We start from the raw sequence: 24,445 nt of genomic DNA, 5'->3' as shown, positions 1-24,445 counted from the left end.
ATTCAATAGTAGCGAGTGACTCGTTGCAGCGACTACGTTGTGTTAACGAGTAACGAGTGTTGCCTGCGAGTTGCGAGCTGTGTTCAAAGAATGACAATAGCAAGCAACAAATAACGCATGCAGCATGCTATCGTTGATGCTCTTTAATTGCGAGATAGCTGCAATAAATAGCGAGTAACTCAGGAAAATATATTCGTAGCATGCTTGCGTTGAGCGATAGCTATTCAAATGTAGCGAGTGACTCGTTGCAGCGACTACGTTGTGTTAACGAGTAACGAGTGTTGCATGCCGAGTTGCGAGCTGTGAAATGAAGCCGGGACGGGCGATTTGATTATTGAAATAAATGTACAACTGAAACTCGTTGCACGCATTTTGCTGCCGCTGTAACGAGTAGCATTAGCGTGTGGCAAATTCGAATCTATTCGTTTCGTTTGTTTTGTAACAATCTGTCTTATTCTATCCGCAATCTCGTTATGCTCGTTTGTTTTTGTTTTCTTTTCGTTTTCTTAAGTTTTATATTGTAGTGTAGTATACATAGGGTACGATGCATACGGAGAGAGAGAGAATATGATACAATATTTTGTTGTTTGGGTTTATCTTACGTTCTTGGCTTTGGTTTTTGTGCTATTATATAATATGTCACGCTAAAATCTCAATACACAATTCGCTTAGTTGCTACGACTAGTCGCCTATTACAATACAATAAATTTACTTATGCATACGATTCGCAATTCTTTATATATCATATACGTATATATATATTCGCTTAGATATCGTAAATACATACATATATGTATAATTGCAAAAAAAAAAAAAAATGAGTACACAGAAAAATATCAACAAGTCTTACAAGTAGATTAAGTATACGTATATCGGGTGTGTCACGCCCACAAAAATGTTCGAGTACGACAAATATCTTAGATATCAATACATAGCATACACACACACACACACACACACACACACACACACACACACTCACACACTCAGCACACTCTTAGCTAGTTGACATACACGGAATAGTTCTAGATACAGATACAATTACAGTTACAGAGATAGATATGCTCTCTACATATTGAGAGATTTGAGTATGTGGAAATACTTAATCGTATTCTCTTATTCGCTTTAGTCGCTGTCCATTTGACGCACTCGCTCTTAAAACATCTCAACTCACTGGAAGGTCTGGGCACAAGGATGCGGAGGAACAGGATCAGGAACAGGATGAGAGGAGGGGGAACTTGAGTTGCGATCTTTTAAAAGAAGTCGTCAAAGGTCTTTGATTATGTCTGGTATTGAAGCATCGGCGCCGATAAGTTCGGATGATGTGAGCTATTCATCCGCAATGCAGATAAACTTTTATTATACCATTCGTCCTCCGGCGACATTCCTGCAAATACAAAAAATACAAAATATAATTATTATAGAAAGAATGCAAAGTAAGAGACATTTGTAATTGCTGAAATTTTGTTATTGGATTGGTGTTCGAGAGTGCAAAGATTAGTTCACATTCCGGAGATTTCCGTGCAGCGGAAATTCATAGTCCTTGGACAGGATAACTGATAAACTGGACTCGCCTTGCGATTTATTAAGAAATTTGTCTTGTGACGTTTTTCTTCTTTTGGCTTTTTTTGCCTCTTCTCTCCTGGCCGGAAATTCATTTGCTGATTCGTCGTCGCCTTTTGCTTTTTCTTACTTTTACTCATAATATCCGGTTAAGTGCTTGCTCTGCTTATTATGCACACTTTCCCCTCCCCTCGTATGCCATATGTGCACCCTTCTACCCTCACTCCTCACGAAGTTCTTATCTTTCGGTTATGTTTTGTTTACTGGCGCCCCCAAGTCCCATTGAAAACATTGGAGACGTCGGCAAGACGGCAATTTTATTCCACTATGCCATCGATATACAAAAAACCAAAAACAACAAAAAATAATAACAAAGAATAAATAAGAAAATAAAACAAAAATCAGACAATCAGATCAGATTAATGGAGCCAACGGAAATTTACTTTCGACACAACGTCATCGAGATTTTATTTTATTAAAGACAACGCAAATTTCTCAAATCAACTGAATAACACAAAATGATTGTGGGGAAAAGTCTGTGTGTGTGTGTGTGTGTGTGTGTGTGTGTGTGTGTGTGTGTGTGTGTGTGTGTGTGTGGACAGGAACCGATAAGTGTGTTTATAATAAAATTTCTGTTGGCGTGTTAACTTTATTGTACGAAATCAATATTTCTCTTATATTGGGGGTTTTCTTTAATTTCTGGGGGATACTTGAATTGTCTTAAGAGGAGAATGCAGATGAGTAACAATAATAATAAGAAGATATCCGTTTGAATAACTTTTTATAGGGTAGAAGGGTATTATAACTTGGTGCCGACAGGAAATGTATGTAACAGGTAGAAGGAGGCATCTCCGACCCTATAAAGTATATATATTCTTGATCAGCGTCAACAGCCGAGACGATCTAGCCATGTCCGTCTGTCTGTCTGTCCGTATGAACACCTAGATCTCAGAGACTATAAGAGATAGAGCTATAATCTTTTTTCGACAGCATTTGTTATGTTTGCACGCAGATCAAGTTTGTTTCAAATTTTTGCCACGCCCACTTCCGCCCCCGCAAATCAAAAAAAAAATCGAATAAAAAGCGTAATTTTGAAGCTAGCGTTGCCAATTTTGGTATATATAATAATAACTATAGTAGTTATGATTCCTGAAAATTTACGATCCGATAAAAATTCTCGAAGTTATTAAAGAAATACTTTTGTATGGGCAAAAACGCCTACTTACTAGGGGTCTGAGTTGCTTTGGCCGATAATCTGGTATATTGTGCCGTCTATGGTTTATTTTGAATGTGGTATTATATCGATATACCGCATATACCATTTGGTATATTTTCAGTATATTTGGTATATTTTAAGAATAATATAAAATTTAATGTATTTATTCAAAATGGGTAGCTGGTATCTCACAGTCGAGTACACTCGACTGTAGCTTTCTTAACTTTGAGATTTGATATATTCTTTAATTTCTTGTTCTCCAACTTTATCCCTAACTCATCGCCGTTTAAACTCTTTATCTGTCTATATTTGTGACGTTTTGATTTGCTTCAATAGTTCATCCTCATCAGTGGTTTCTTCTTCCACATTTCACATTATCTATTCTACAGTTAAATCGCTTGGAATCCTCTTTATTATTATATTATTATAATTGATTCTTATATTGACTTCTGCTTTGCTAGCGTGTCTTTAATATAAATTGGATGTTTGTTCGCATATCGAGCTGATCTGTGCAGCCTTCATCTTTTTCTGCTGTAGATTCTTGCCTTGCATTTTTCTGTCTTCAGATTCGTTTTTTCTGTTCTAGTTCACTTTCATCTTCTGTATCATTCTCGTTATCTTCAGGACTTTTTATTTCTGATTCGGTTTATTAAAATAGCAATTTTTCTGATTTGGTTTATTAAATAAGCAATTTAGCTAGTACAGCAATAAAGTACCATAACAACTCATTTAGTGAGAAAACTTATTCGGAACAAACCTCATAGTCATAATACAAGGGTTAATATGATCTTTCCGACTAGATTCATTAGAGCAAAAACGATGTTCTGTCTTCGGTATCAATTGGGTTTATTTTGACATCGTCTTCTTGTCCCTTAACTTCGTTCTTTTTCTATCTATCTATCTTTTTGTATCTATCTGTGTCTCATCACCTTAACTTCCTAGTTTTGGCTTTGTGATATTTTCTATCTCAGTTTGAAGTTAGTTACTCTAAAAGGTTTTCTTCTGCTCTTTATCCATGATGAATGCCTTCCACAATATCTACTCCGGCATCATTATAAAGGTAGTCAGCATAATTTGGGTTTGAGATGAGACTTGAAACTGAAGCGGACATTATCTAGGGAATATATCACCAATATATACATGTGTATATAAAGAGAACTTGACAAAATACTATCCGACTACGCATAAAGCTCGCTCTTTCGCTCTGCAGAGAGTGATTCGAGTAAATTAGAGAAGGTTACTTCGAAATCGAAATCGAAGCAGAGCTAAGATTTTTCTTTAATCGAATTGAATTTAATGACATCGATTTTATCTTTTAATGCCTTCAACTTCATCAAAGCTAATTTACGTTTAGAATGGAGTTCAGCTTATAAAAAAGCGAGTTTGTAAATACAATTTTTAGCATTGAATGTACTTTATGACGTCACAATTGCTCGCTTGCTTGCTTGTGAATTGCAAGCAGTGCTGCCAATTTGGATTTTTTCCCGTCAAAACTGGCTTTTTTTGAAGACTAGCTGCGTGAAAAATTTGTAAATTGCGGGAATTGTGAAAAGCGAGAAATCTGGCTTTTTTAGAAATTCAGTTGACTTTTTCCCGACTTTTTTTTGTGTTGCTAAAACTTTAGTACAAAATATGAAAAAGTGGCAGCTTTACGATAGTCATTGTTTTTCTCGATCTACTCTAATGTCATTACTTGCTTAGTGCTTCCATCCCTTTATAAAAAATGCATGTAAATTCTTAGCAAATTGTGAAATGCCAAAAGAATATAAACAAAAATGCCGCGATTTCTGGCTTAATAGGTAATTTGATAGACCTCAGCACGACTAACAGCATTGTAAGCATAAGGTAAAGTGTTAATTTCAAGTTAAAGGTATACTGTAGTAATTTTTACTTCAATATACAGACACGGATTGTGAAGGATCGAAAAATGCTGCGTCGACTATGAAGTGCCTCTAAAATATCTGAAGATGATGAGGCAAACTAAGAAGATATTGATAAAATGATGGAAATCTTTTAAACAAAAATTAACTTAATAATTTGTTTTTTTTTTTTTTAATTTTTTTATACACTTGTTTTTAGCTATTTATTGGATTTTATATCATTTTTTAAGCTTTTTTCTTCATTCTTCCCGTCAAAAACAGTTTTTTTTTGCTGGTCAAAAGTTGGCAGCACTGATTGCAAGCTCAAGTGCAGAGAGTCAAAGCTCTTGAAGAGCGTAAGATCGAAACCGAGCGAGAGCGAGAGAAAGAGAGAGGAGAAGAAGCTCAAAGCTTGCGATCGCAAGCATCTAAAAAGGCAAACGCACAGCTGAGACTCTTTTAGTTGTTCGGCGATAAGCGACGCGTTCGGTTTAGTAATTGAGAAAATGAAAAGTGAGTGTGACGCATTGATCGATTGACTGATCGAGCATGAGCTATATAGATCAAGTTAGTGTTGTGCGGTTATACGGTTATACGACTTACCCATCGAGTCCTGACGCACGCCCACAGAGCCCATATTTGTGCTGTGGGCCATGGAGAAGGGCTGCGTCATGCCCGGATACGATGAAGCGCCCATCTGGAACAGATCCTACAACGAAAATATATCAGAAATTGTATATTGTATAAATGTGTAAGTGAGATTTACCTGAGGATAACGATTCATGGTGTTGTGATGCGGATAAGGCTGGTATCCGCGAGATACGCTATAGCCTTGGATGTTCCGCATCATACCGTTGCACGACGGAATCACAGATGGTGCCAGTGCCTTCTGCAGCTGCTTTTCCTGTTTACGGTATTTCGCACGGCGATTTTGAAACCACACCTGCAAAGAATCGCATCAGAAGAAAGTACAAAAAGAGAGATTAGTCACACAACACAAAAAAATGTCAATTAAAGCGTTGTCGGACTTTAAGTTGTTTGAATTAACTAATCGACATGCCATCGCTAGCCTCCTTCCTCCCTCCCTTCCCCCTCCCCATCCCAAACCTAGCGCTGGCAATTTCGTTTTGAAACGCAAAAAGAAAATGGAAAGCGGATGATGATGACAACAGAAGAAGAAGAAAAAAAAAAACAGTAAAGTAAATGTAAAGGCAATGGCAATAGCGAAAAGACAGGTCCCTGGTCCCTGCTCCCGCACCCCCGCACTTTCCCTCTCCCCCTCTCTTGGCTAGCTATGCAGCTTCAATATCCTTGCCTCCTTGTCTGTCGTCTTATGAGTGAAAAAAATCTACAAAATTGAAATTGAAAATAAGTTGACGACGCTGTTTGTTGCCTTGGTCTTCCTAAGTGAGGGGAGTGGAGTGGGGGGAGTGGGGAGAGGGGAGCAATGCTTAGACATTATTAAAGATGGTCCTCACGATTGCTCCGGTTGGGAGCTGCCTCAAGCAGCAGCTCTCCTCTCTTCCTCTTGCTGCTCTTGATGGCAAAAAGAAATTGCCAAGATGAAAGTCGCGCGCTTTGCCATAGACAAGACAAGACAAGACCCCAAGCAGAGGGGGGGGAATGGGACGAGGGAGCTGGCAACGGGGGTTGCTGCTTATGCGATGACGAACATCAGGGTCAGAAGAGAGACAGCAAGGGAGAAGTAGTAGGTAGATGAGGAGGGGGCAGCGGGAGGGAGGGCGTGTGTTGTGAGTGTGTAAAAATTTCCGACATTTTGAAAGCTGCTCAGCTTGCTTTGAGTTACTTACAAGGCGACGACTCTTCGAGTAATGGCGGCCCAGACAACGCAGAGGACGAGGGGAGAGGGAGAATGAGAGTGAGAGAGAATGGGCAAGGTAAGGGGAGAGGGCAGAGAGGGGGGAGGAAAGCACGTTGAAGCAGCTTTTTCTTTTGCTCGTCGTCTTCTTGGACGTCTTTGGCATTTTTCTTGTATTTATTTTATCATTATTATTATCTTTGTCCATGACTATGTGTCTCTCCATCTCTGTCACTCTCTCGTTGCTCTTATGTGTGTGGGTGGGTGTGTGTGTTGGTTTTAATGAAAAATACAGCTGCGTTCGTTCGTTCGTTGGGGTTGTTTTGCTGTGCCCACTTTATGGCTCGTTCGGTTACATTTGGTTGGTAGCCAGCATAAAAATGCCATCCCAGACTAGCATGTGTGTGTGTGTGGGTGGGTTGGTGTGTATGTATGCTGGTAAAAAATGCTCTTAACCATGAGGCATGACTGTTTGTTGGAGGGTTGCAAACACATCGTTCGTCCTCTCGCTCGTCTCACAGTTTGTCTATCAAGCTAGTGTGCGTGTGTGTGTGTGTGTGTGTGTGTGTGTGGGCGGAGTAACTCAATTAAGGATCCATTTGATGGCACACACACACACATGCACACAACACAAATAGAACTTTGCACACATACAGAAAACAGCAAAGAAAAAAAATGGAAGTTGAAAAACAAATTGTAAAAACACTATAACTGGAAAAATGACTCGACTTTGCGTTACCCTAGAATAAACTGATAATTTCTTTAGACAATTTCTTTATCTTTTCTATCCTTTCTATCTTTTCGGGGGGTCGCAATACTTTATTCCCTTAGAGCCAAGAAGTTTGCTTTTGATTTTTTCCCCGTATGCTTAATTGATTGTAAAGTTCCACTTTAGATTAAGAGTTTGCCACATTCTAGATTTCTTAAATTGTTTTCCCCCATAAGTTGGCAAATATTATATATGTATATAATCTTTTCCCTTTTCAATTTCATTTTCATATGCATTTCCTTTACTTTTGAAATTATCATATTTTCAACTTTATACTTTCCGAATTCATTTCTAATTTTTAAATAATCCTTTTTCATCCAATTATTTGAACGCCTATATAATATTATTACTTTTTTTTAATGAATTTCCTTTACTTTTGTGATTACAATATTCTCAACTTCATATTTCTTTAATACTCTTTCAACTATTTCAATTTTCTATATAATCATGCCACTTTTTACTACTTTTTTTAATTCATTAAACTTAAATTTCATATGCATTTTCCCTTATGTTCGGAATTATAATGTTTTTTAACTTTATGCTGTCAAAATTCATTTCTATTTTTTTAATACTCTTCTTTCTATAATATGTTTGTATTACATTCAACTATTTATAGTTCCTATATAATATTATTTCTTCTTTTGTTTTAAGTTTTTTTCAATCCCCATATAGTAAATATTTTTAATATTTCAAAGTATTTCCTCTATTTTATTCTATTTTTGTTTTTAATTCTATCCACTCTCAAAATGTTGTAATTTGTTTTCTTATTTCAAATTCTATCCAATCTCAAAATATAATAATTTTCATATCTTATTTCAAAGTATTCCTTAAAACTGTATATATCAAATGAAATGATATAGTTGTTCTTCTGACTAAATCAATTGTTTTGTTTCATAGAAAAACTGCTCTAGCATTTGTTTGGAATTGATAAACTTTGCTGGTTCTACTTGATGGTTTAAAACTTTCAATTACGGACCTTTCCCTGATATATATAGATGTTGTTATTGTCCTCAAAGCATTGTTGTGGACATGTGACAATCTAAACAAGCAACTAGAGAGAGAGAGAGAGAGATAGAAAGAGAGAGAGAGAGAGAGCAGGCTGGGAGGCAGGCAGTCATAATTAGATGAATGCAAATTATAAATACAAATAGCCATACATCAAAAATACACAAACACACACACACACACACACACACACACACACACACACACACATATATATGTGCGTTTGTGTGCGTGTGGAGTTGACGGAAATATGAAAATTAAACGTATTCAAATTTAATTTACTTTCAACATTTAATCAAATTTTCTTGCCGCACTCGCGTTCAGTGCAATGTTTTGTGCTTTGGTTTTTTCAATTCGACTCCGTTTAGGGTTTTCCCCATGTTGTTGTTGTTGTTTGTTTTTTTTTATTATTATGATTGTTGTTGTTATCCTTGTTACGAGTTAGTTGAACTTTTGGAATTGTTGTCTGCGGTGCGTTGACCTACAAAATGGCAACTCAACCGCACGTAATTGATATTAGATTTCTGCTTTAAATTCCACCAAACACACACACACACACACACTCGAGTTCACTTTGTGGTCCTATTATTCGCTTTATTCAAATTATGTTATGCATATAGGGTAACCTTCTAGTCGGTTATTATTATTATTCAATCACATCAACAAATTCCGACGGCACTTTTTACTGCTCACTTAATTATGCTAGTTTTTTCAATTATTCATATCAAGTTCACATTCATTTGAATTCTTATCTATTTAATATGAATCGCTTCTCTCTTTTCTGTAAATTTGAATTGATTTTTATACCCGCTATCCATAGGGTAAAAAGGGTATTATATTTTTGTGCCGACAGGAAATGTATGTAACAGGTAGAAGGAGGCATCTCCGACCCTATAAAGTATATATATTCTTGATCAGCGTCAACAGCCGAGACGATCTAGCCATGTCCGTCTGTCTGTCTGTCCGTATGACCACCTAGATCTCAGAGGCTATAAGAGATAGAGCCATAATCTTTTTTCGACAGCATTTGTTATGTTTGCACGCATATCAAGTTTGTTTCAAATTTTGGCCACGCCCACTTCCGCCCCCGCAAATCAAAAAAAACAAGCGTAATTTTAAAGCTAGAGCTACGAATTTTTGTGTATACAATAATAACTATAGTAGTTATGATTCCCGAAAATTTGATTGCGATCAGATAAAAATTGTGGAAAGAAATACTTTTGTATGGGCAAAAACGCCAACTTAGGGGTCTTAGTTGCTTTGGCTGACAATCTGGTGTATTGTGCCGTCTATGGTATATTTTGAATGGTATATCGATATACCGCATATACCATTTGGTATATTTTTAGTATTTTTGCAGTATATTTATTATTGCTTTTATTTAATATGGGTAGCTGGTATCTCCCAGTCGAGTACACTCGACTGTAGCTTTCTTACTTGTTTACATAAAGTTCGATTATTTCTTTCCCGATTGTATTGCCTACTTATTGGGTCATGTATTTCAAATGCGAATAAGCGCCACGAATTCGTCTCAATTTTTTCGTTGCTTCTCAATTGTTTGAACTTAAACATAATCGAGACACAGATTAAATTTTGACACAATTCATATCGAAACAACAAATAAATATAATAGAGGCGAGAAATGCATTCGTATGCTGAATATCGATTTTGTACTGAAAAAGTTGTTTATTCCTACTCTACTTTCATTTTACTCAACTTGATCTATATCGCTTTGAGTCACGGATTTGAATTTCCAATGTTGATACCCATAAAATGGTAAGGCCCATTTGGATATTCTAAATAGTATCCAAATATTTCTCAAAGTAATTTAAGAAACCATTTAGAAAGTTGAAAACAGAATAAAATTATGTTTTCAACAAAATTCTCAAAATAAATAAATAATTAATAAATAAAATCCATCAAGCTAAAGAATTATTTGAGATTTAAGATATTGTGTTCTCGATATTTGTTTCATTATTTTTTGAATTGAATTTCTTAAATTTCAGTTCAAATTATTGTATCGCTTTTTTCTTTTCTGTCCATGATTTTAGAACTGTCTTCTTGTTTCCATATATATTGTATATTTTAAGTGTGTCAGTATACTAAATATACTTTTCGGTATATTTTAGTATTTTTGCGATATATATTAAGAATATAACAGCAATGTTTTGCTTTTATTCAATCGAACTTTCTTGTTTTGAATTGCATTTCTTAAATTTCAGTTCAAATTATTGTATCGCTTTTAACATGATATTTCGTTGTTGTTCATGATTTTAGAATTGTTTATATATGTGATATACATATTTGGAAAGCATCAATATGCCAAATATATATCTTTTGGTATATTTTCAGTATTTGCACTGTTTTTCTTTTAGTCAAAATCTCTAGCTTTCTTACTTTTTTCAATTGAATTTCTAAAATTGTATATTTACGCCTTGATTCAAAATGTTGTTCTTGATTTTAGAACTGTTCTTTATGTTTATGTGACATATTTCGAATGTAATAAATTTTATCAATATACCAAATATAATATTCGGTGTATTTTAGTATTTGTCATCACAAAAAATTTGGTATATTTTAAGAAGAATACTGCACTATTTTGCTTTAATTGCAAATGAGTTGCTTTTGTTGCAATTGTGTAAGTTAAAATTTATATTTGATGAATTTCATTTTTTTTTCATTATTTAACTTAAACCCCCAATTGAAAAACCTTTTAATCATCTTGTTGTTACAATGTTCCAATCTGTGCAAATCGAACATTTCGAACATAATCGAAATTCTGCCTAATTATGACGGCAATTACAAGCTTTTCAACTATGCCCAGAATTTGTGATGGACTTGCGACAACAACAACGAACAACGAGCATTTAATAGGAGTGAAGAAGGGGAGGAAAGTCACCATAATTAAGAGGACATCACATTGAGCGAGCAAACAAGTGAAGGCTAATGCAGCAGCAGCATGCGAATTGTGGATTGCAATGTGAATGCCTATTCGGATTCGCAGTGAATGTCACATTTTTGCAGACAGATGGTTGGCTAGCAGCCCTGGACTTTGACTGTCACTTGCCTAGCGGGGGCAACAACAACAACATCAAATTTGCAATAAAATGTATACACGACAAATTCTCATCAACAACAACAACAACAACGACAACAACAAAAAGAAGAATTTCGAAAGTACGATGTAGACAACTCGATGGAGTTGCTTTCGCTGCTCATCGTAGTTGCTGTTGATGTTGTTGTTGCTGTTGTTAAGTGAGTGCCAGAGTCAAGTTGTAAGCGCCGAGCACTCGTCAAATTACCAGCAGAGTGGCAAAGCGGAAGAGCGAAAGGAGGAAAATAGGGGGATGGCATACACACACACACACACATACACACTGACACACACACACATGTGCAGCAAATACGTCAGGGTTGCGGTCGCATCATGAGCTGCAGGAGTTAACCAGCATGGAGAGGGAAGGAGTGGGGAGGTGGTGAGGGTTGTCGTGTAAATATTTGAACATTTGTAGAAAAATATGGTTTATGCTGTGCTAATAGCTCAACTCGGTTCGTCATTTGCCTGTCATTTGATCGTCGACAGTTGTCGTGATTCTGGGGGGAATTTTTTTGTTGTAAGAGAAAAGAGATTCAATTTCAGATCCCCGGAGCGAGATTGTGCCACATTTGCAAAGTATATCAATCAGCATTTGTTTGTTCTTCTCACATAATTATCGCAGATCAAGAAATAATCGTTCTATAAACTTACAAGTAAAGCAAACTTTGTTGCTCCCTAAATAATTTGTAAAGCAAAGAAGAGGATCTCAGTAGCTTTGCTCAAAAGAAGTATAAAATAAACATTATTTTTAAAGAAATAGAAAACGAACAATTTCATGTATAATGTTGTTTGACCTTTTTAAAGACTGTTGCCAGTCAATACTCTGAAAATACACTTGCTGAAAGCGAACCTTAAAATGTGGTGTGAGTTTGAAATGGAATCGAATGGAATGAGTGAGGAGCAGTGGAATGAGTGAGGAGCAGTTGAATGAGTGAGGAGCAGTCGAGTGATTGAGGAGCAGTTGAATGTAACTCTACACCTCGAATGGCAAATGAAATGCGCTTTCAACACACACACACACACACACACACACACACACACACACACACACACACACACACACACGATAAAACCGCCCCTTGAGCTAAAGAGAGAGAGAGAGAGAGAGAAAGCTCAATATACCATTAGAGGGGAGTGAGAGAAGAAAAGCTAGAGTCGGAGTCGGAGTTGGCCACCCGCTGCATCATTCACTTGTTTCGCAGTCACGATAAAAACTATAAATTAATTATTACCGCGGCGCACTTGAAAGCGCAACAGAATCGCTAACCAGACATACACACGGGGGGTAACACCGACGACGAAAAAGAATGGGAATGCGAATGGGAACCAAAAAGGGGCCAGAGTGCTCTCGCTATACATATGACTGCTGTCCTGGGGGTTGACTTGCGTCTCCTTTGAAGCTCGTCGGTGTCGCCGGAGAGAGCACTTTAGCGCGACACCCAAATGTGAAGCATTCAATTGGAATAATCGCACACTAATCGCTTAACCGAGATCATCAGCGAATGCATCAGCGGGATTTCACTCTGTACTCTGGTAGCTACCATCTAGATGGCAATTCGAAATGCGAGTCCTGAAATCGCATCACTGCGCAAATTACCCAGAAATGCGAAACATTTCAATTGCGGTTCGTCCACAAACAACTGTTGTAATAAATTTCTGGCTATCGAAAATGTTTCAAACACAATATCGAATATTTATATACACAATATTATATAGTATAGTATGATATTTTTTTGGGGGCTACTCACTTGGATTCTTGCTTCGTTCAGTTTCGTGGTGCGCGCCAACTCCTCGCGACAGTAAATATCCGGATAATGCGATTTGGCGAATGCTGCTTCCAGTTCCGCTAATTGTTCCTGAAATTAAGCGGATTTTAATTTGGCTAATTTGCTCTATGAGTTCGTCTCGCTCTCTTTCCTTCTCCCTCTCTCTCTCTCGCTTTCTTGTTCACTCTCGCACTTTGTTGTTGTATCTCTTGGCATTCACATTCTTCCAGCTATTCCCAATTGCAAATGCAAATTGTGTTGTCTACTTTCGGGAGCGCACGTCAAAAGCTTTAAATTCGCCATGCCCGAAAAGCTGCTTAAAGGCTCGAGCTTACATTCAAAGAGGTTCGAGAGAGAAAGAGACAGTGCAAGTGAAGAAGAGTTCTTCTGTTTTTGCTCTGATTCTAGCTCTTGCTGTTATGTGTGTTATTCCTTTTGCGTCCGCTGATTTATTTCTAAACACACCTTTTCAATTATGCCTCTCGCTATCACTTCTATTTCAAAGTGCATTGCTGTATTCAATATTCGATATAAACTAAACTTAAGAAACTGAAGTGTTCAAGTTATTCTTAGGCAACTAAATAAAGACTCTTTTGTGAACTTGCTATGTACTTTTGATCCTACTAAATTTCAATTATTATACCCGCTACCCATAGGGTAGAAGGGTATTATAACTTTGTGCCAGCAAGAAATGTATGTAACAGGTAGAAGAAGGCATCTCCTACCCTATAAAGTATATATATTCTTGATCAGCGTCAACAGCCGAGACGATCTAGCCATGTCCGTCTGTTCGTCTGTCTGTCCGTCTGTCCGTATGAACACCTAGATCTCAGAGACTATAAGAGATAGAGCTATAATTTTTTTTCGACAGCATTTGTTATGTTTGCACGCAGATCAAGTTTGTTTCAAATTTCTGCCACGCCCACTTCCGGCCCCGCAAATCAAAAAAATCGAATAATTTTAAAGCTAGAGCTACGAATATTGGTGTATACAATAATAACTATAGAATTTACGAGTCCTGAAAATTTGATTGCGATCAGATAAAAATTGTGAAAGGTATTAAAGAAATACTTTTTTATGGGCAAAAACGCCTACTTACTAGGGGTCTTAGTTGCTTTGGATAATAATCTGGTATATTGTGCCGTCTATGGTATATTTTGAATGCGGTACTATATCGATATAACAAATATACCATTTGTATTTTTAGTATTTTGCAGTATATTTGGCATATTTTGAGAATAATACCGCAAATCATATTGCTTTTATTCAAAATGCGTAGCGAGTATCTTACGGTCGAGTACACTGTAGCTTTCTTACTTGTTTCTTTTTTCTTTTTAGAAATTTATGTCATAAAATTCATTTTACTATATTTTAATTCATTTACTTTTAGAAAATTTGGTTATATTTTTTAAATTTAATTCATTTTGGAATAAATCTAAATATTGAACTTTATTTTTTTTTCGAAAAGTTGTCTTGGAATTAAATTTTTATTAAATATTTTTTAAATTTCATTAATTTCAAACTAACTGTAGATTCCTATGTTGATATGAAACTTTTACTACAAGTACTATGTATATTAGATTGAAGACAAACCGCAAGAGTTTAGAAAGTTTTCTTTTTTTTATTTTTGAATACTACTATTTTGATATACATAATCGGAATTGAAATTTGAATATTTCGATTTCGATTGCTATTTACTTTTATTCGGGTCAAGACATAAGTTTGTCTTCTGCTCAATGCTGTAAGATAGGCTAACTTGAGGTAACAACAATAAAAACAACAGCGGAGATATTCGTATACGGACATGACTATTTATATATATATAGACACATGCACATTGTATATAGTATCTGTGCTGTTGGCAGCTTGTAACTGGAAAATGCCAAAGTTTTAATTACGAGCGTAACCTTCACGAAATCTAATTAAAATTTCTCACTACGTGCAGCGCCAGAGACACGAGACGAAGAATGAAGACAGCGAGAATGGGAACGAGTGAGACAACAGGGTGACTCGAGTAGGGTGTAGGGTGTCTAGTTAAATAGGGTGTTCTTGTCTAGGGAAGGGAAAGAGAGAGGGAGAGGTGGCGACATCACTGACCTGTGTGAATGTGGTGCGATGTCTTCGTCTGGCTGGCGTTGGGCAGGATGCTGTGGTTGGCGTGTGGCCGGCGTGCTGACTCAGCGAGGAAAGTCCACTTCCGGGCGATGTGATGCCGGCGGAAACCGTTGACAGCCCGCTGTTGGGTTCCGGCTTCAGCTTCTTGAATGCACCTTCAGCTACAAAAAGACACGAGAAGGAGAAGAAGAGTGAGTGAGATAGACAAAATAATTTCAAGATGAACAGAGCAACGCCTAAAAGTAGGCAATGAAAATGCAATTAATATGCGTAAAACGTTTAACCGCAACTTCGCGTCCCCCCAACCAGCTTGAAAGTCCTCTGCATACAAATGTTGCATAATTATGACAACAACAACGCGAACAACGAGAAGAAAGAGAGCTTCAATGGCAACCGCAGTGCGGCCACAAGACGCTGACGCAGTCGACTTCTCGTCTCTCTCTCTCTATCGCTATCTCTTTCAGTCTGTCCATTCTGTCGGCCATTTTGGAGTCAGGTCGGGTCACGGGTCACGTTGCCGTTGTCGCCGCATGAATATGCAATATGGGATAATTTATGCAAATTTCTGGCACATTAATCGAGCCAGAGTTTTCTGGTATCCTGGCCTCACCTGGACAGGACACCTCATGATGATCCTACCCAGTTCATCCCCTCCTCACCCTCCCCCAACCCGAGCTGTCGCGTGCCAAAAGGCGGCAAATTACGGGCAAAGGTCAAAGGCAGAACGCGCTAAAAGTGGCCGCAAGTAGGGACAGGACAAAACAGGAGAGGACAGGACACAAAGCACAAGTCAAAGCCGTGTCCTCGTACCTGACCCTGTTCCTGGTTGCTGGCTACTTCCTGGCTGCTTGGCTGCTGCTGTTCCTTGCTTCCTGGGTTATGACCTGCGCTTAATTGGCGCGCTTAGCTCGTTAACAACATTTAAACTATGTATAAATTTTGGGGCTTCGCACTAATTGAATAACACGCAAGTCGCACTCTCTCCCTCTCTCTCTCTCTTTCACTCTCTATTTATCTTTCATTCATGACTCCAAAAAAAAAGAAAAGGTGGCATTTATTTATGTTAAGCAAGTTGCCGCATTGACCCCATTGCTTAAACCACCTTCGCGACAAGGTCAATCAGCGAACTAAACGAAAGTTTTGCCCTTTACACTTTTCCCACTACATATTTATGGATATTCTCCCGTGGGAAAAACTGGCTCAACTTTCAACTAGCATTCAACTTCTGGTGTTGAGCAGAGAAATCCTCCTCTTCACATAAATAGCTGAGGCATAATAGAAATTATGTTTACTCAAGAAGAACAATTTGCAATTATTTTACAGCAGAGTTTAATTTGTTGCAATACAAATTTAAAGAGGAGAACTAAACTAATTCTTTAGTTTTTCTATATTGATCGATAAGAATTGTGCAATAGTCTTTATCAAATCTAAAGGAATTTTGTAGTTTTCTTTCAGTAGCATTAAATTGCAATTTAGATTGATTCGTCCAACTTCCCGTAACGTCTAATGTCCCGTTTTTACGTTCCTCGGGTTTCTTCAATTCATTTCAAATGTTAAATATGCCTCATAAGAAAAAAAAAACAGTTTTTCTATCGGACACACTTTTTCGGTATATTCTTTAATACAGTCTCTATTCTTGACTAGAAATTATAAGACCTAATATGTTAATAAGCTAAAGACAGAAAATATAGAAGATATTAAAAGTTGTTCATAGTTCAACATCAAAATGAATGTTATAAAACTGAACTAACAGATGTTCATAGTTTTGACATCCGATTTGGAAAAGTAATATGTATATATGACTTGATAATAAAGAGCTCTAAAATTTATATTTGATGATACTTTGTCTCACAATCTTAGGCTAAAAACCTACACACAATAAATACAACTCATTATTTGACACGTTGTTCCAAACCTTGTTCAATAGATCGGACAACTCGTAATTCAGTCTTTTTTAACCCCTGGATATTAAAGGGTTTGCCAAAGGCTATTCTATTGATCACGGCTAAGAGATGGTGTTGTTGATAGCTCAGCTCAATTGCCTGGTCTTGGACAAAGGACAAAGTCGGTATAATTGCTGACAGCCAACAGCTGAGAGCACACACAGAAAGTGAAATTTGAATGCGGCAGTCACAACAATTGCGTTAAGCCGATTGACACAAAAGGACACCAGGAAAGGAAGACAGAAGGCGTTAATCCTTGGCATTGGCGCGTGGCCAGAAAAGCCAGCAAAATGGCTGAGCTCGACACAATGGGTTAAGGATACGCTGTTGTCCCTAATGCGTACGATGCGATACCCGCATATCCCGATAGCATGAAGGGGTATTATAACTGAGGTTGCCACCTTAGGGAGCATATATGTATATATAGTCTTGATCAACCTTTAGGCTGTCTATTTATTTACACTTTAGATTTGGAGTTACGCTTGGGAGTTCTAGTTTTTGTGGAAAGCGAAATCATAATTTCAAAGCTAGAATGTTCTGAAGGATTTTTTAAGCGATTGATAAAGTTGGGTGTTCATTAGGGAACATTCTTTAACAGCTGTTATTCTACATTTCTGTTAAGTTGCATATAAACAGCTGTTATTCTACATTTCTGTTAAGTTGTATAGGTTCTGCTATTTAGAGAACAGATGTTAAAGCGAAACCATAATCTCAAAGCTAGAATGTTTTGAAGGATTTTTTAAGCGATTGATAAACTTGGGTGTTCCTTAAGGAACAATCTTTAACAGCTCTGTTATTCTACATTTCTGTTAAGTTGTATATTAACAGCTGTTATTCTACATTTAACATAAATGTTATGGAGAGGACAGATGTTAAAGCGAAACCATAATCTCAAAGATGAAAGAATGTTTTGAAGCAATTGATAAAGTTGGGTGTTCATTAGGTAACAATCTTTAACAGCTCTGTTATTCTACATTTCTGTTAAGTTGTATATTAACAGCTGTTATTCTACATTTCTGTTAAGTTGTATAGGTTCTGTTATCTAGAGGACAGATTTTAAAGCGAAACCATAATCTCAAAGCTAGAATGTTCTGAAGGATTTTTTAAGCGATTGATAAACTTGGGTGTTCCTTAAGGAACAATCTTTAACAGCTGTTATTCTACATATCTGTTAAGTTGTGTATTAACAGCTGTTATTCTACATTTCTGTTTAGTTGTATATTAACAGCTGTTATTCGACATTTCTGTTAAGTTGTATAGGTTCTGTTATTTAGAGAACAGATATTAAATGCGGAATAACAAGTTTGCACTCTGTTAAACCAAGTTCCGATTATTTCCCCCTGAGTCTCTCGACACTTACCCGATATGGTGTGATCGGAGAGGCGAGAGGGCGGCGTATGCGCTGGCGTATGATGATGCGAGGACGAGTCCATGCCGGGCGTGGGCAGGCCAGAGTAGAGGGCACTGAAATCCTCGGGCGTGCTGCTGCATTTGCGCTGATGATTGAGCGACGACGATGAGGATTTGTCCAGCGATGTGGTGATCGGTGAGCGTGTGTCCTGCACCGAGGTGGCCAGACTGAGCAAACGATTCTCGTGGGAGGACGTGCCACCGATGCCCATGAGGCGATTGTCCTGGAACGACATGAATTTGGTGTCCTGAGCGACGCCGCCGTGCTGCATGCTACTCGCATGATCCTCGAGCAGTCCCTGCTGCAGTCCCAACAGACCGCCCACCAGATTCGGTCGCAGCTCGTCCATGCTGAGTTTGCCGCCCTGACCGCAAGCGCCGGCCGCTGAGAAGTTCAGCTGCCGGCTAAAGATCGCCGGAAAGATGTTGAACTGCTGCGAATCCGCGCTCGACTGCGGACTCAAGCCCAAGCTGTGCGGCGCCACGTGCGGCAGCACCGACGACGATCCCGCTCCCGATGTCCCGCCGGAGGAGACGGGTGCAACGGCTGCAGCGGCGGCTGCTGCTGCTGCTGCTGATGCGGCCGATGCAGCGGCTGCCGCTGCTGCTGCGGCGGCGGCTGCCGAGGAGGAGGACGAGGAGGAAACCGTGTGACCGACGACGCCGCCCGACGATGAACCGGGTCCGTTGCCAATTAACAGAGTGGGCGTGACAACTCCTACGCCTACGCCGTTGCTGTTGTTGATCAGCTGCTGTTGTTGTTGCTGCGATGCTTGCAACTGTTGTTGTTGTTGCTGCTGCTGTTGTTGTTGTTGCTGCTGCTGTTGTTGTTGCTGCAGTGGCGTTGTTACCGCCGACAACTGTTGTTGCTGGGACTGCTGCTGTTGTTGTTGTTGTTGTTGCTGCTGCAACGGAAGCACTGAGTGTTGTTGCAGCTGATGTGCGTGTGCCGCCGCAAGGGCGTGTGCGTGACTGTGGGCGTGGCTGTTGCCGTTGTTGTTGCCGTTCGCTGGCAAAGCTTGCTGCTGTTGTTGTTGTTGCTGCTGCTGCTGTTGTTGTTGCTGTTGTTGCTGCTGCTGCTGACTGTGTTGCTGGCTGGCTGTGTTGCTGCTGTTGGTGTTGCCGACGACGCCTACCACTCCAGCAGCGCCGCCACCACCGGAACCAGGGCCGCCGGCACAACTTTGATGTTTGAAATCCAATTTGTGGCCGGCGTAAAAACGCTGCGTATCGATATACGTTTTGAAGAAGTCTATTGAATAATCCAACTGGAGGCTGTGACGCGACGAAAGCGCGCTCTCTGCTTTAGAAACGAAAAAAAGCTCCTCGCTTGCTCCTCTCCTCTCCTCTCCTTCTTCCTACTTTGTCTTCTTCTTGCCCGCTCGCTCGCTTACGTTCACTATAAAACGCGACTCTGCAAGTGCTGCAAATAATAGTTTTGCCGACGGCTGCTTAAACTACAATTTCGCAATACAATTTCTATTTACGTATATTTTTGATTAATTTTTCTTTACTTGCACACGCACAAACACAGGCACAAACTCACACGTCGTAAATACAGTTCAAAGCCTACTTGAAAGTTTTCGTTGAATTGGAACTTGTCTTTTTTTTTGCTTTGCAAGCTTTCTCGCTTATATTAGCTTTTGCTTGCTGTTGTTGTTGTTGTTTTCGTATTTCTTCTTGTTGCTGTTATACACACTTGGGCACATTGTTGTTGTGCTTGCGCCAATTGGCAAAAATTGCAAATGGCGACGGCGACGGCACTTTGACAAAAAAAAGAAAAGAAATACCAAATACCAATCTGGTATATTATTGAATGGCGATCACTGGGAAGCACGCACACGCAAAAACAAAGAAGAAGAAGCAGATGCAGGTTAATAATCGGTATCGCTAATCACTAATCGTTGTCGATGATTTCGATTTCGCTCGTTCTGACACGTGTGTTATGTTCAAGCCCGTTGCGTTGCAGCGACTGTTTTAGTTTTGTTGCCGTTTCTCTCAAAAAGCACAACAAAAACCGCACACACACACGCACACACTGGCATTCGAGAAAGCGTAAAAGAAATTCGCGTGTATTGTCTGCACAAGTTTTAGGCGGCGGTCAAAATTGATATGATGTTTATTTTCTCGCAGCTGCTTTGTGTTGTCGTTGTTATTGCTGTTCTTCTTCTTGCTTCTTCTGCTGCTTGTTTTGTTTGTCGTTGCTGTTATTGTTGCTGTTGTTGTTGTTGTTGCTGGTGCACGTTGCACGCACGGCGGTACGTATTCGCGGCCGATCAAACTTAAAATGATATACAATTTCAGGCAACATACAAAATTATAACGAAATTAAGGATCATGTGCTCACGACGACAACGACGACGACACGACGATGCCAGCTAACGATGACGACGACGACGACGACGCTGACGCTGACGTTTGCCAGTACCAAAAGCCAAAAGCAGAGCTGCAGCTACGCTGCTGACGTCGCTGCTTTGGTTGCTACGTTTGCTGCTGATGGGGGTTGATGTCGCCTTGTGGGGACAGTTGCGGGCTGCGCGCGAACGATTGGTGGTTAGCGTGTGTATGTGTGCGTGTGCATGTGAGTGCTTGTGTGTGTGTGCGAGACCACGAATCGTTAGTCGTACTAATAATTTGAAAAATAATGAAACTTGTGTGCTCTGCCGCTGCCCCCAAAGGAGTGAGTGCGATGGCATGATGGCAAGCGTGTGTGTTTGCGTTTGTGAAAGTGAAATGCTCGCTCGCTTGCACTCACTGTGAGCACGCAGCGTGAGCTATTTCGTTTCGGCAGCAGCGCAGCTGCTCGTGCTGTCTCGCTTTAACTTGCTTGGTTAATTTCGTTAGTTGTTGCCCAACGTCAACGTCGACGACAGCCATCGCCTGATGTGAATCGACATGTGTATGTGTGTGTGTGTCAGGTCCATATGTATGCCATGTTTCTCTTGATCCAATAAGGCTCGTTGTATTTTTTCGGCCGCCTGTTATTATTGTTGTTGTTGCTGTGTTTGCTTGCTCGCTCGCTCGCTCGCACGCGCTCAATTTCCGGTCTCGGCCCCGGTAAAAATGAAACAACATTTATTCTATTAGACGCAAAAGTTTTCTTTCTGCCTCTGCCGCCGACGCCAACACAGAAATGTCTGACACACTTCCTTGCATTGCAGCTGCTCCGCTTGGGGAATTCCGATTTGGCGCTTCTTTGACTGTTGTGACCACAATGACCATGGCTAATTTTGTGCTCAGGTTTCGCATTTGCAAAGTTTGACAATCATAACTGCATGCCATGATCGCAAATTGCATTAGAAAGAGATTTCCGAATGTTTCTGCAGTGATCGCTAATTGACAAACTGCAAGTCAGTAATGAGCTTTTTTCGGAATGTTTAAAGTACTGCCTCTATTACCCCCCACCCATAATTCAACGCACACACATACACACACACACATAATCCAACATACAAGAGTCATAAAAGCAAAGTCGCGTCGAATCCAAAGTGCCGTTGTACATGCTTCAAGTTGTGCTCATAAAATGAAAATGCAGCAGCAGCAACATCGACTTCAGCTTCAGGTTCAGCAATGGCGCACACACTAACACACACACACACACATGCACTCATGCTCGTACAAGCAAAGCGCACACTATGGTTGTCTCGCTCTAAAACGCGCGCGCGCTCTAGTCTCTCAGTTGTGTCGACCAATCACCGCACAGCAGATGAGCATCAAAATGGAGTTCAAGTTGTTGTTGCTGTTGCTGTCGCTGCTGCTGCGCTGACAGCGCAATGAATTAGTGTTCGTTAAATGCGGCAGGCAGGCGTCACTGACGACGCCGACGTCGACGCAGCTGTCGCTGTCGCTATTGCGGGCGCGCTGTTGCCAGTTTTCTTTGACAGTTTCTTTTGGACCCGGCGCCTGCTGTGCCTTTTTTGTGGGCGGCGTTGGGGCGGCCGTTATAAATGTAATCCTTAAAACAATACTTTTGAACTGAAGGCCCCAAAATGCTGCTGGAAACTGACTTTGGCTCGTTGCCATCGTTGTCCGCGGCCGTTTCGACGCCGTCGCTCGTTTCTTGCCGTTTAGCTGCTCGTTCTTGTCCATGTCCACGACGTCCGTGTCCTCGTCACCTTCATCGTCCCCAATCCCTTTTGCTCTGCTCATCCTCGCCTCGTCTTTGCGTGGCCCACGTCTGTCCAGCTTTGAAGCTGCTTTCCATCTCCATTGTTGCTGATTTTGCAACTCACCCACACACACACACACACACAAAATATATATAAATATTTATGTTGTGTATGTATTTTTGTCTGTATATTTTTGCACTCATTTTGTTGTTGCGCTTTATTATTTTTTTTTTTTTTTTTTTTTTTGCCATCCCTCGAATTGCTTTTTATTTTATTTATTTTCGCCTCGCAATATTGCCAGGCTTTTTGTTTCACACACACACACACACACACACACACACACACACATATGTATAAGCTTTTGGCTTTAAGGCCAGCTGGAGGAGTTTTGTCTTTAGACAACTTTGCTGTTGTTGTTTTTGTTGCTCAGTGTTGGTCAGTGGGCGCAACATTTGTTTCTTTACTTTTCATCGTCTTGCTTTTCTATTTTTAATTAATGCACATGCAACGCTCTAATATTCACAAAATTCTATATAGTTATCGATAATTTATCATAGATTTGCAAGACAGAGAGGCAGAAAGAAAGGTGGAGAGAGAAACAGAGAGAGAGAGATAGCGAGAAGTTTGCTTATCCTAAACTTCTTATTCAGCCTGTTCTACTTATGAGCTTTGATTCTTAATGTTTTTATTTATTTTTTACTGTTCCTCATCATATTATTAACTTATTTATGAGCTATCATTTCAATTATAGTTTCAAATCGTTGAAAGCGTTCGTTTTCTCATATCCTAATATTTTTAAATTATAGTTTACTTTATTCTCACTATATTCAAACTAAAATAAATGTATTTATTTCAGACTGGCAAACTAAAATATAATAGAAGTACATTTTTGATAAAACCTCATAGATCCCCTAACACTTTTAAGGGAAGTTTATGCAATAAAATTACTTTCCGTCAACTAAAGCTATCAAATTTGTTGCCAACACGTCTTAAACTTTCAATGAAATTTATTCTAAATCGTTGCCGAGTTCAAATCGACATAATAATGTAAATTACGATTAAAATCAAAGTTAGAATATTTCATAAATAACTGTTTTGAATCTATTCAACAGTTAATCGAGAATTGGACTAACTTTAGTTAACTGAAGTCAATGTTTAATGTATATTTCTATCTTCACTTTGTTGTCTTTGCTTTGCATTTTCAATGTGTCTATTTTTATTTTTGGGGCAGACCAGAAATAAAATATTTGAATGCAGCTGCTTTAAAGCAATTTTTAAGTGCAGTCACACACACCGACACACCGACACTCACACACACACACATTCATAGAGCGGAGCATTAGCAATCCGTATATGAGATATTGTTGGTTTTGTTGTTGGCTGTTCATCATCATCAGCTGCAGTTGAGCGACATCAAAAGGGGAATATTATTATATATGTTTGGCAAAATGTTGTCAAAGAACGCACACCCACACACATACACAAACACACACACACTCGCAGATAGATAGAGTTAGTCGGAGTCTCCAAAACACAACCAGTTGGGCTATTAAGCATCCATTTAGGATACTAATTTGTGTATCATTACAAATTGTATCTGCTACACACACACACACACGTACAAACAGTCGCACACACACACTTGCACACACATACATTTAGTCGCTTACAGCCATCGCTTCCTCCTCTCTCTTTGTGCTCACCCTCTGTTTGGTCGAGTCCAATTGCATCCCCCAAAGCCAAAAGCCAAAGCAAAATGGCAGCCATTGGTAAA

At 39.2% G+C, this 24,445-nt stretch overlaps 1 protein-coding gene across 1 annotated transcript; it reads right to left on the bottom strand.

The window, feature by feature from the left end:
- Positions 1-828: 828 nt before the first annotated feature.
- Positions 829-22,711, bottom strand: LOC132796752 (AF4/FMR2 family member lilli). The gene is made up of 7 exons (XM_060808015.1): positions 22,259-22,711; positions 18,513-19,920; positions 15,192-15,370; positions 13,077-13,184; positions 5,405-5,581; positions 5,242-5,347; positions 829-1,387 (listed from the first exon to the last, which is right to left on the bottom strand). The coding sequence occupies exons 1-7, from the start codon at positions 22,709-22,711 to the stop codon at positions 1,281-1,283; spliced, it is 2,538 nt and encodes an 845-aa protein (XP_060663998.1). The 3' UTR covers positions 829-1,280.
- Between the last annotated feature and the right edge of the window lie 1,734 nt (positions 22,712-24,445).

The sequence above is a fragment of the Drosophila nasuta genome, chromosome X, assembly GCF_023558535.2.
Source record: "Drosophila nasuta strain 15112-1781.00 chromosome X, ASM2355853v1, whole genome shotgun sequence".
In the NCBI taxonomy this organism is placed as follows: domain Eukaryota; kingdom Metazoa; phylum Arthropoda; class Insecta; order Diptera; family Drosophilidae; genus Drosophila; species Drosophila nasuta.
This window is presented reverse-complemented; position numbering and strand designations above follow the sequence as displayed.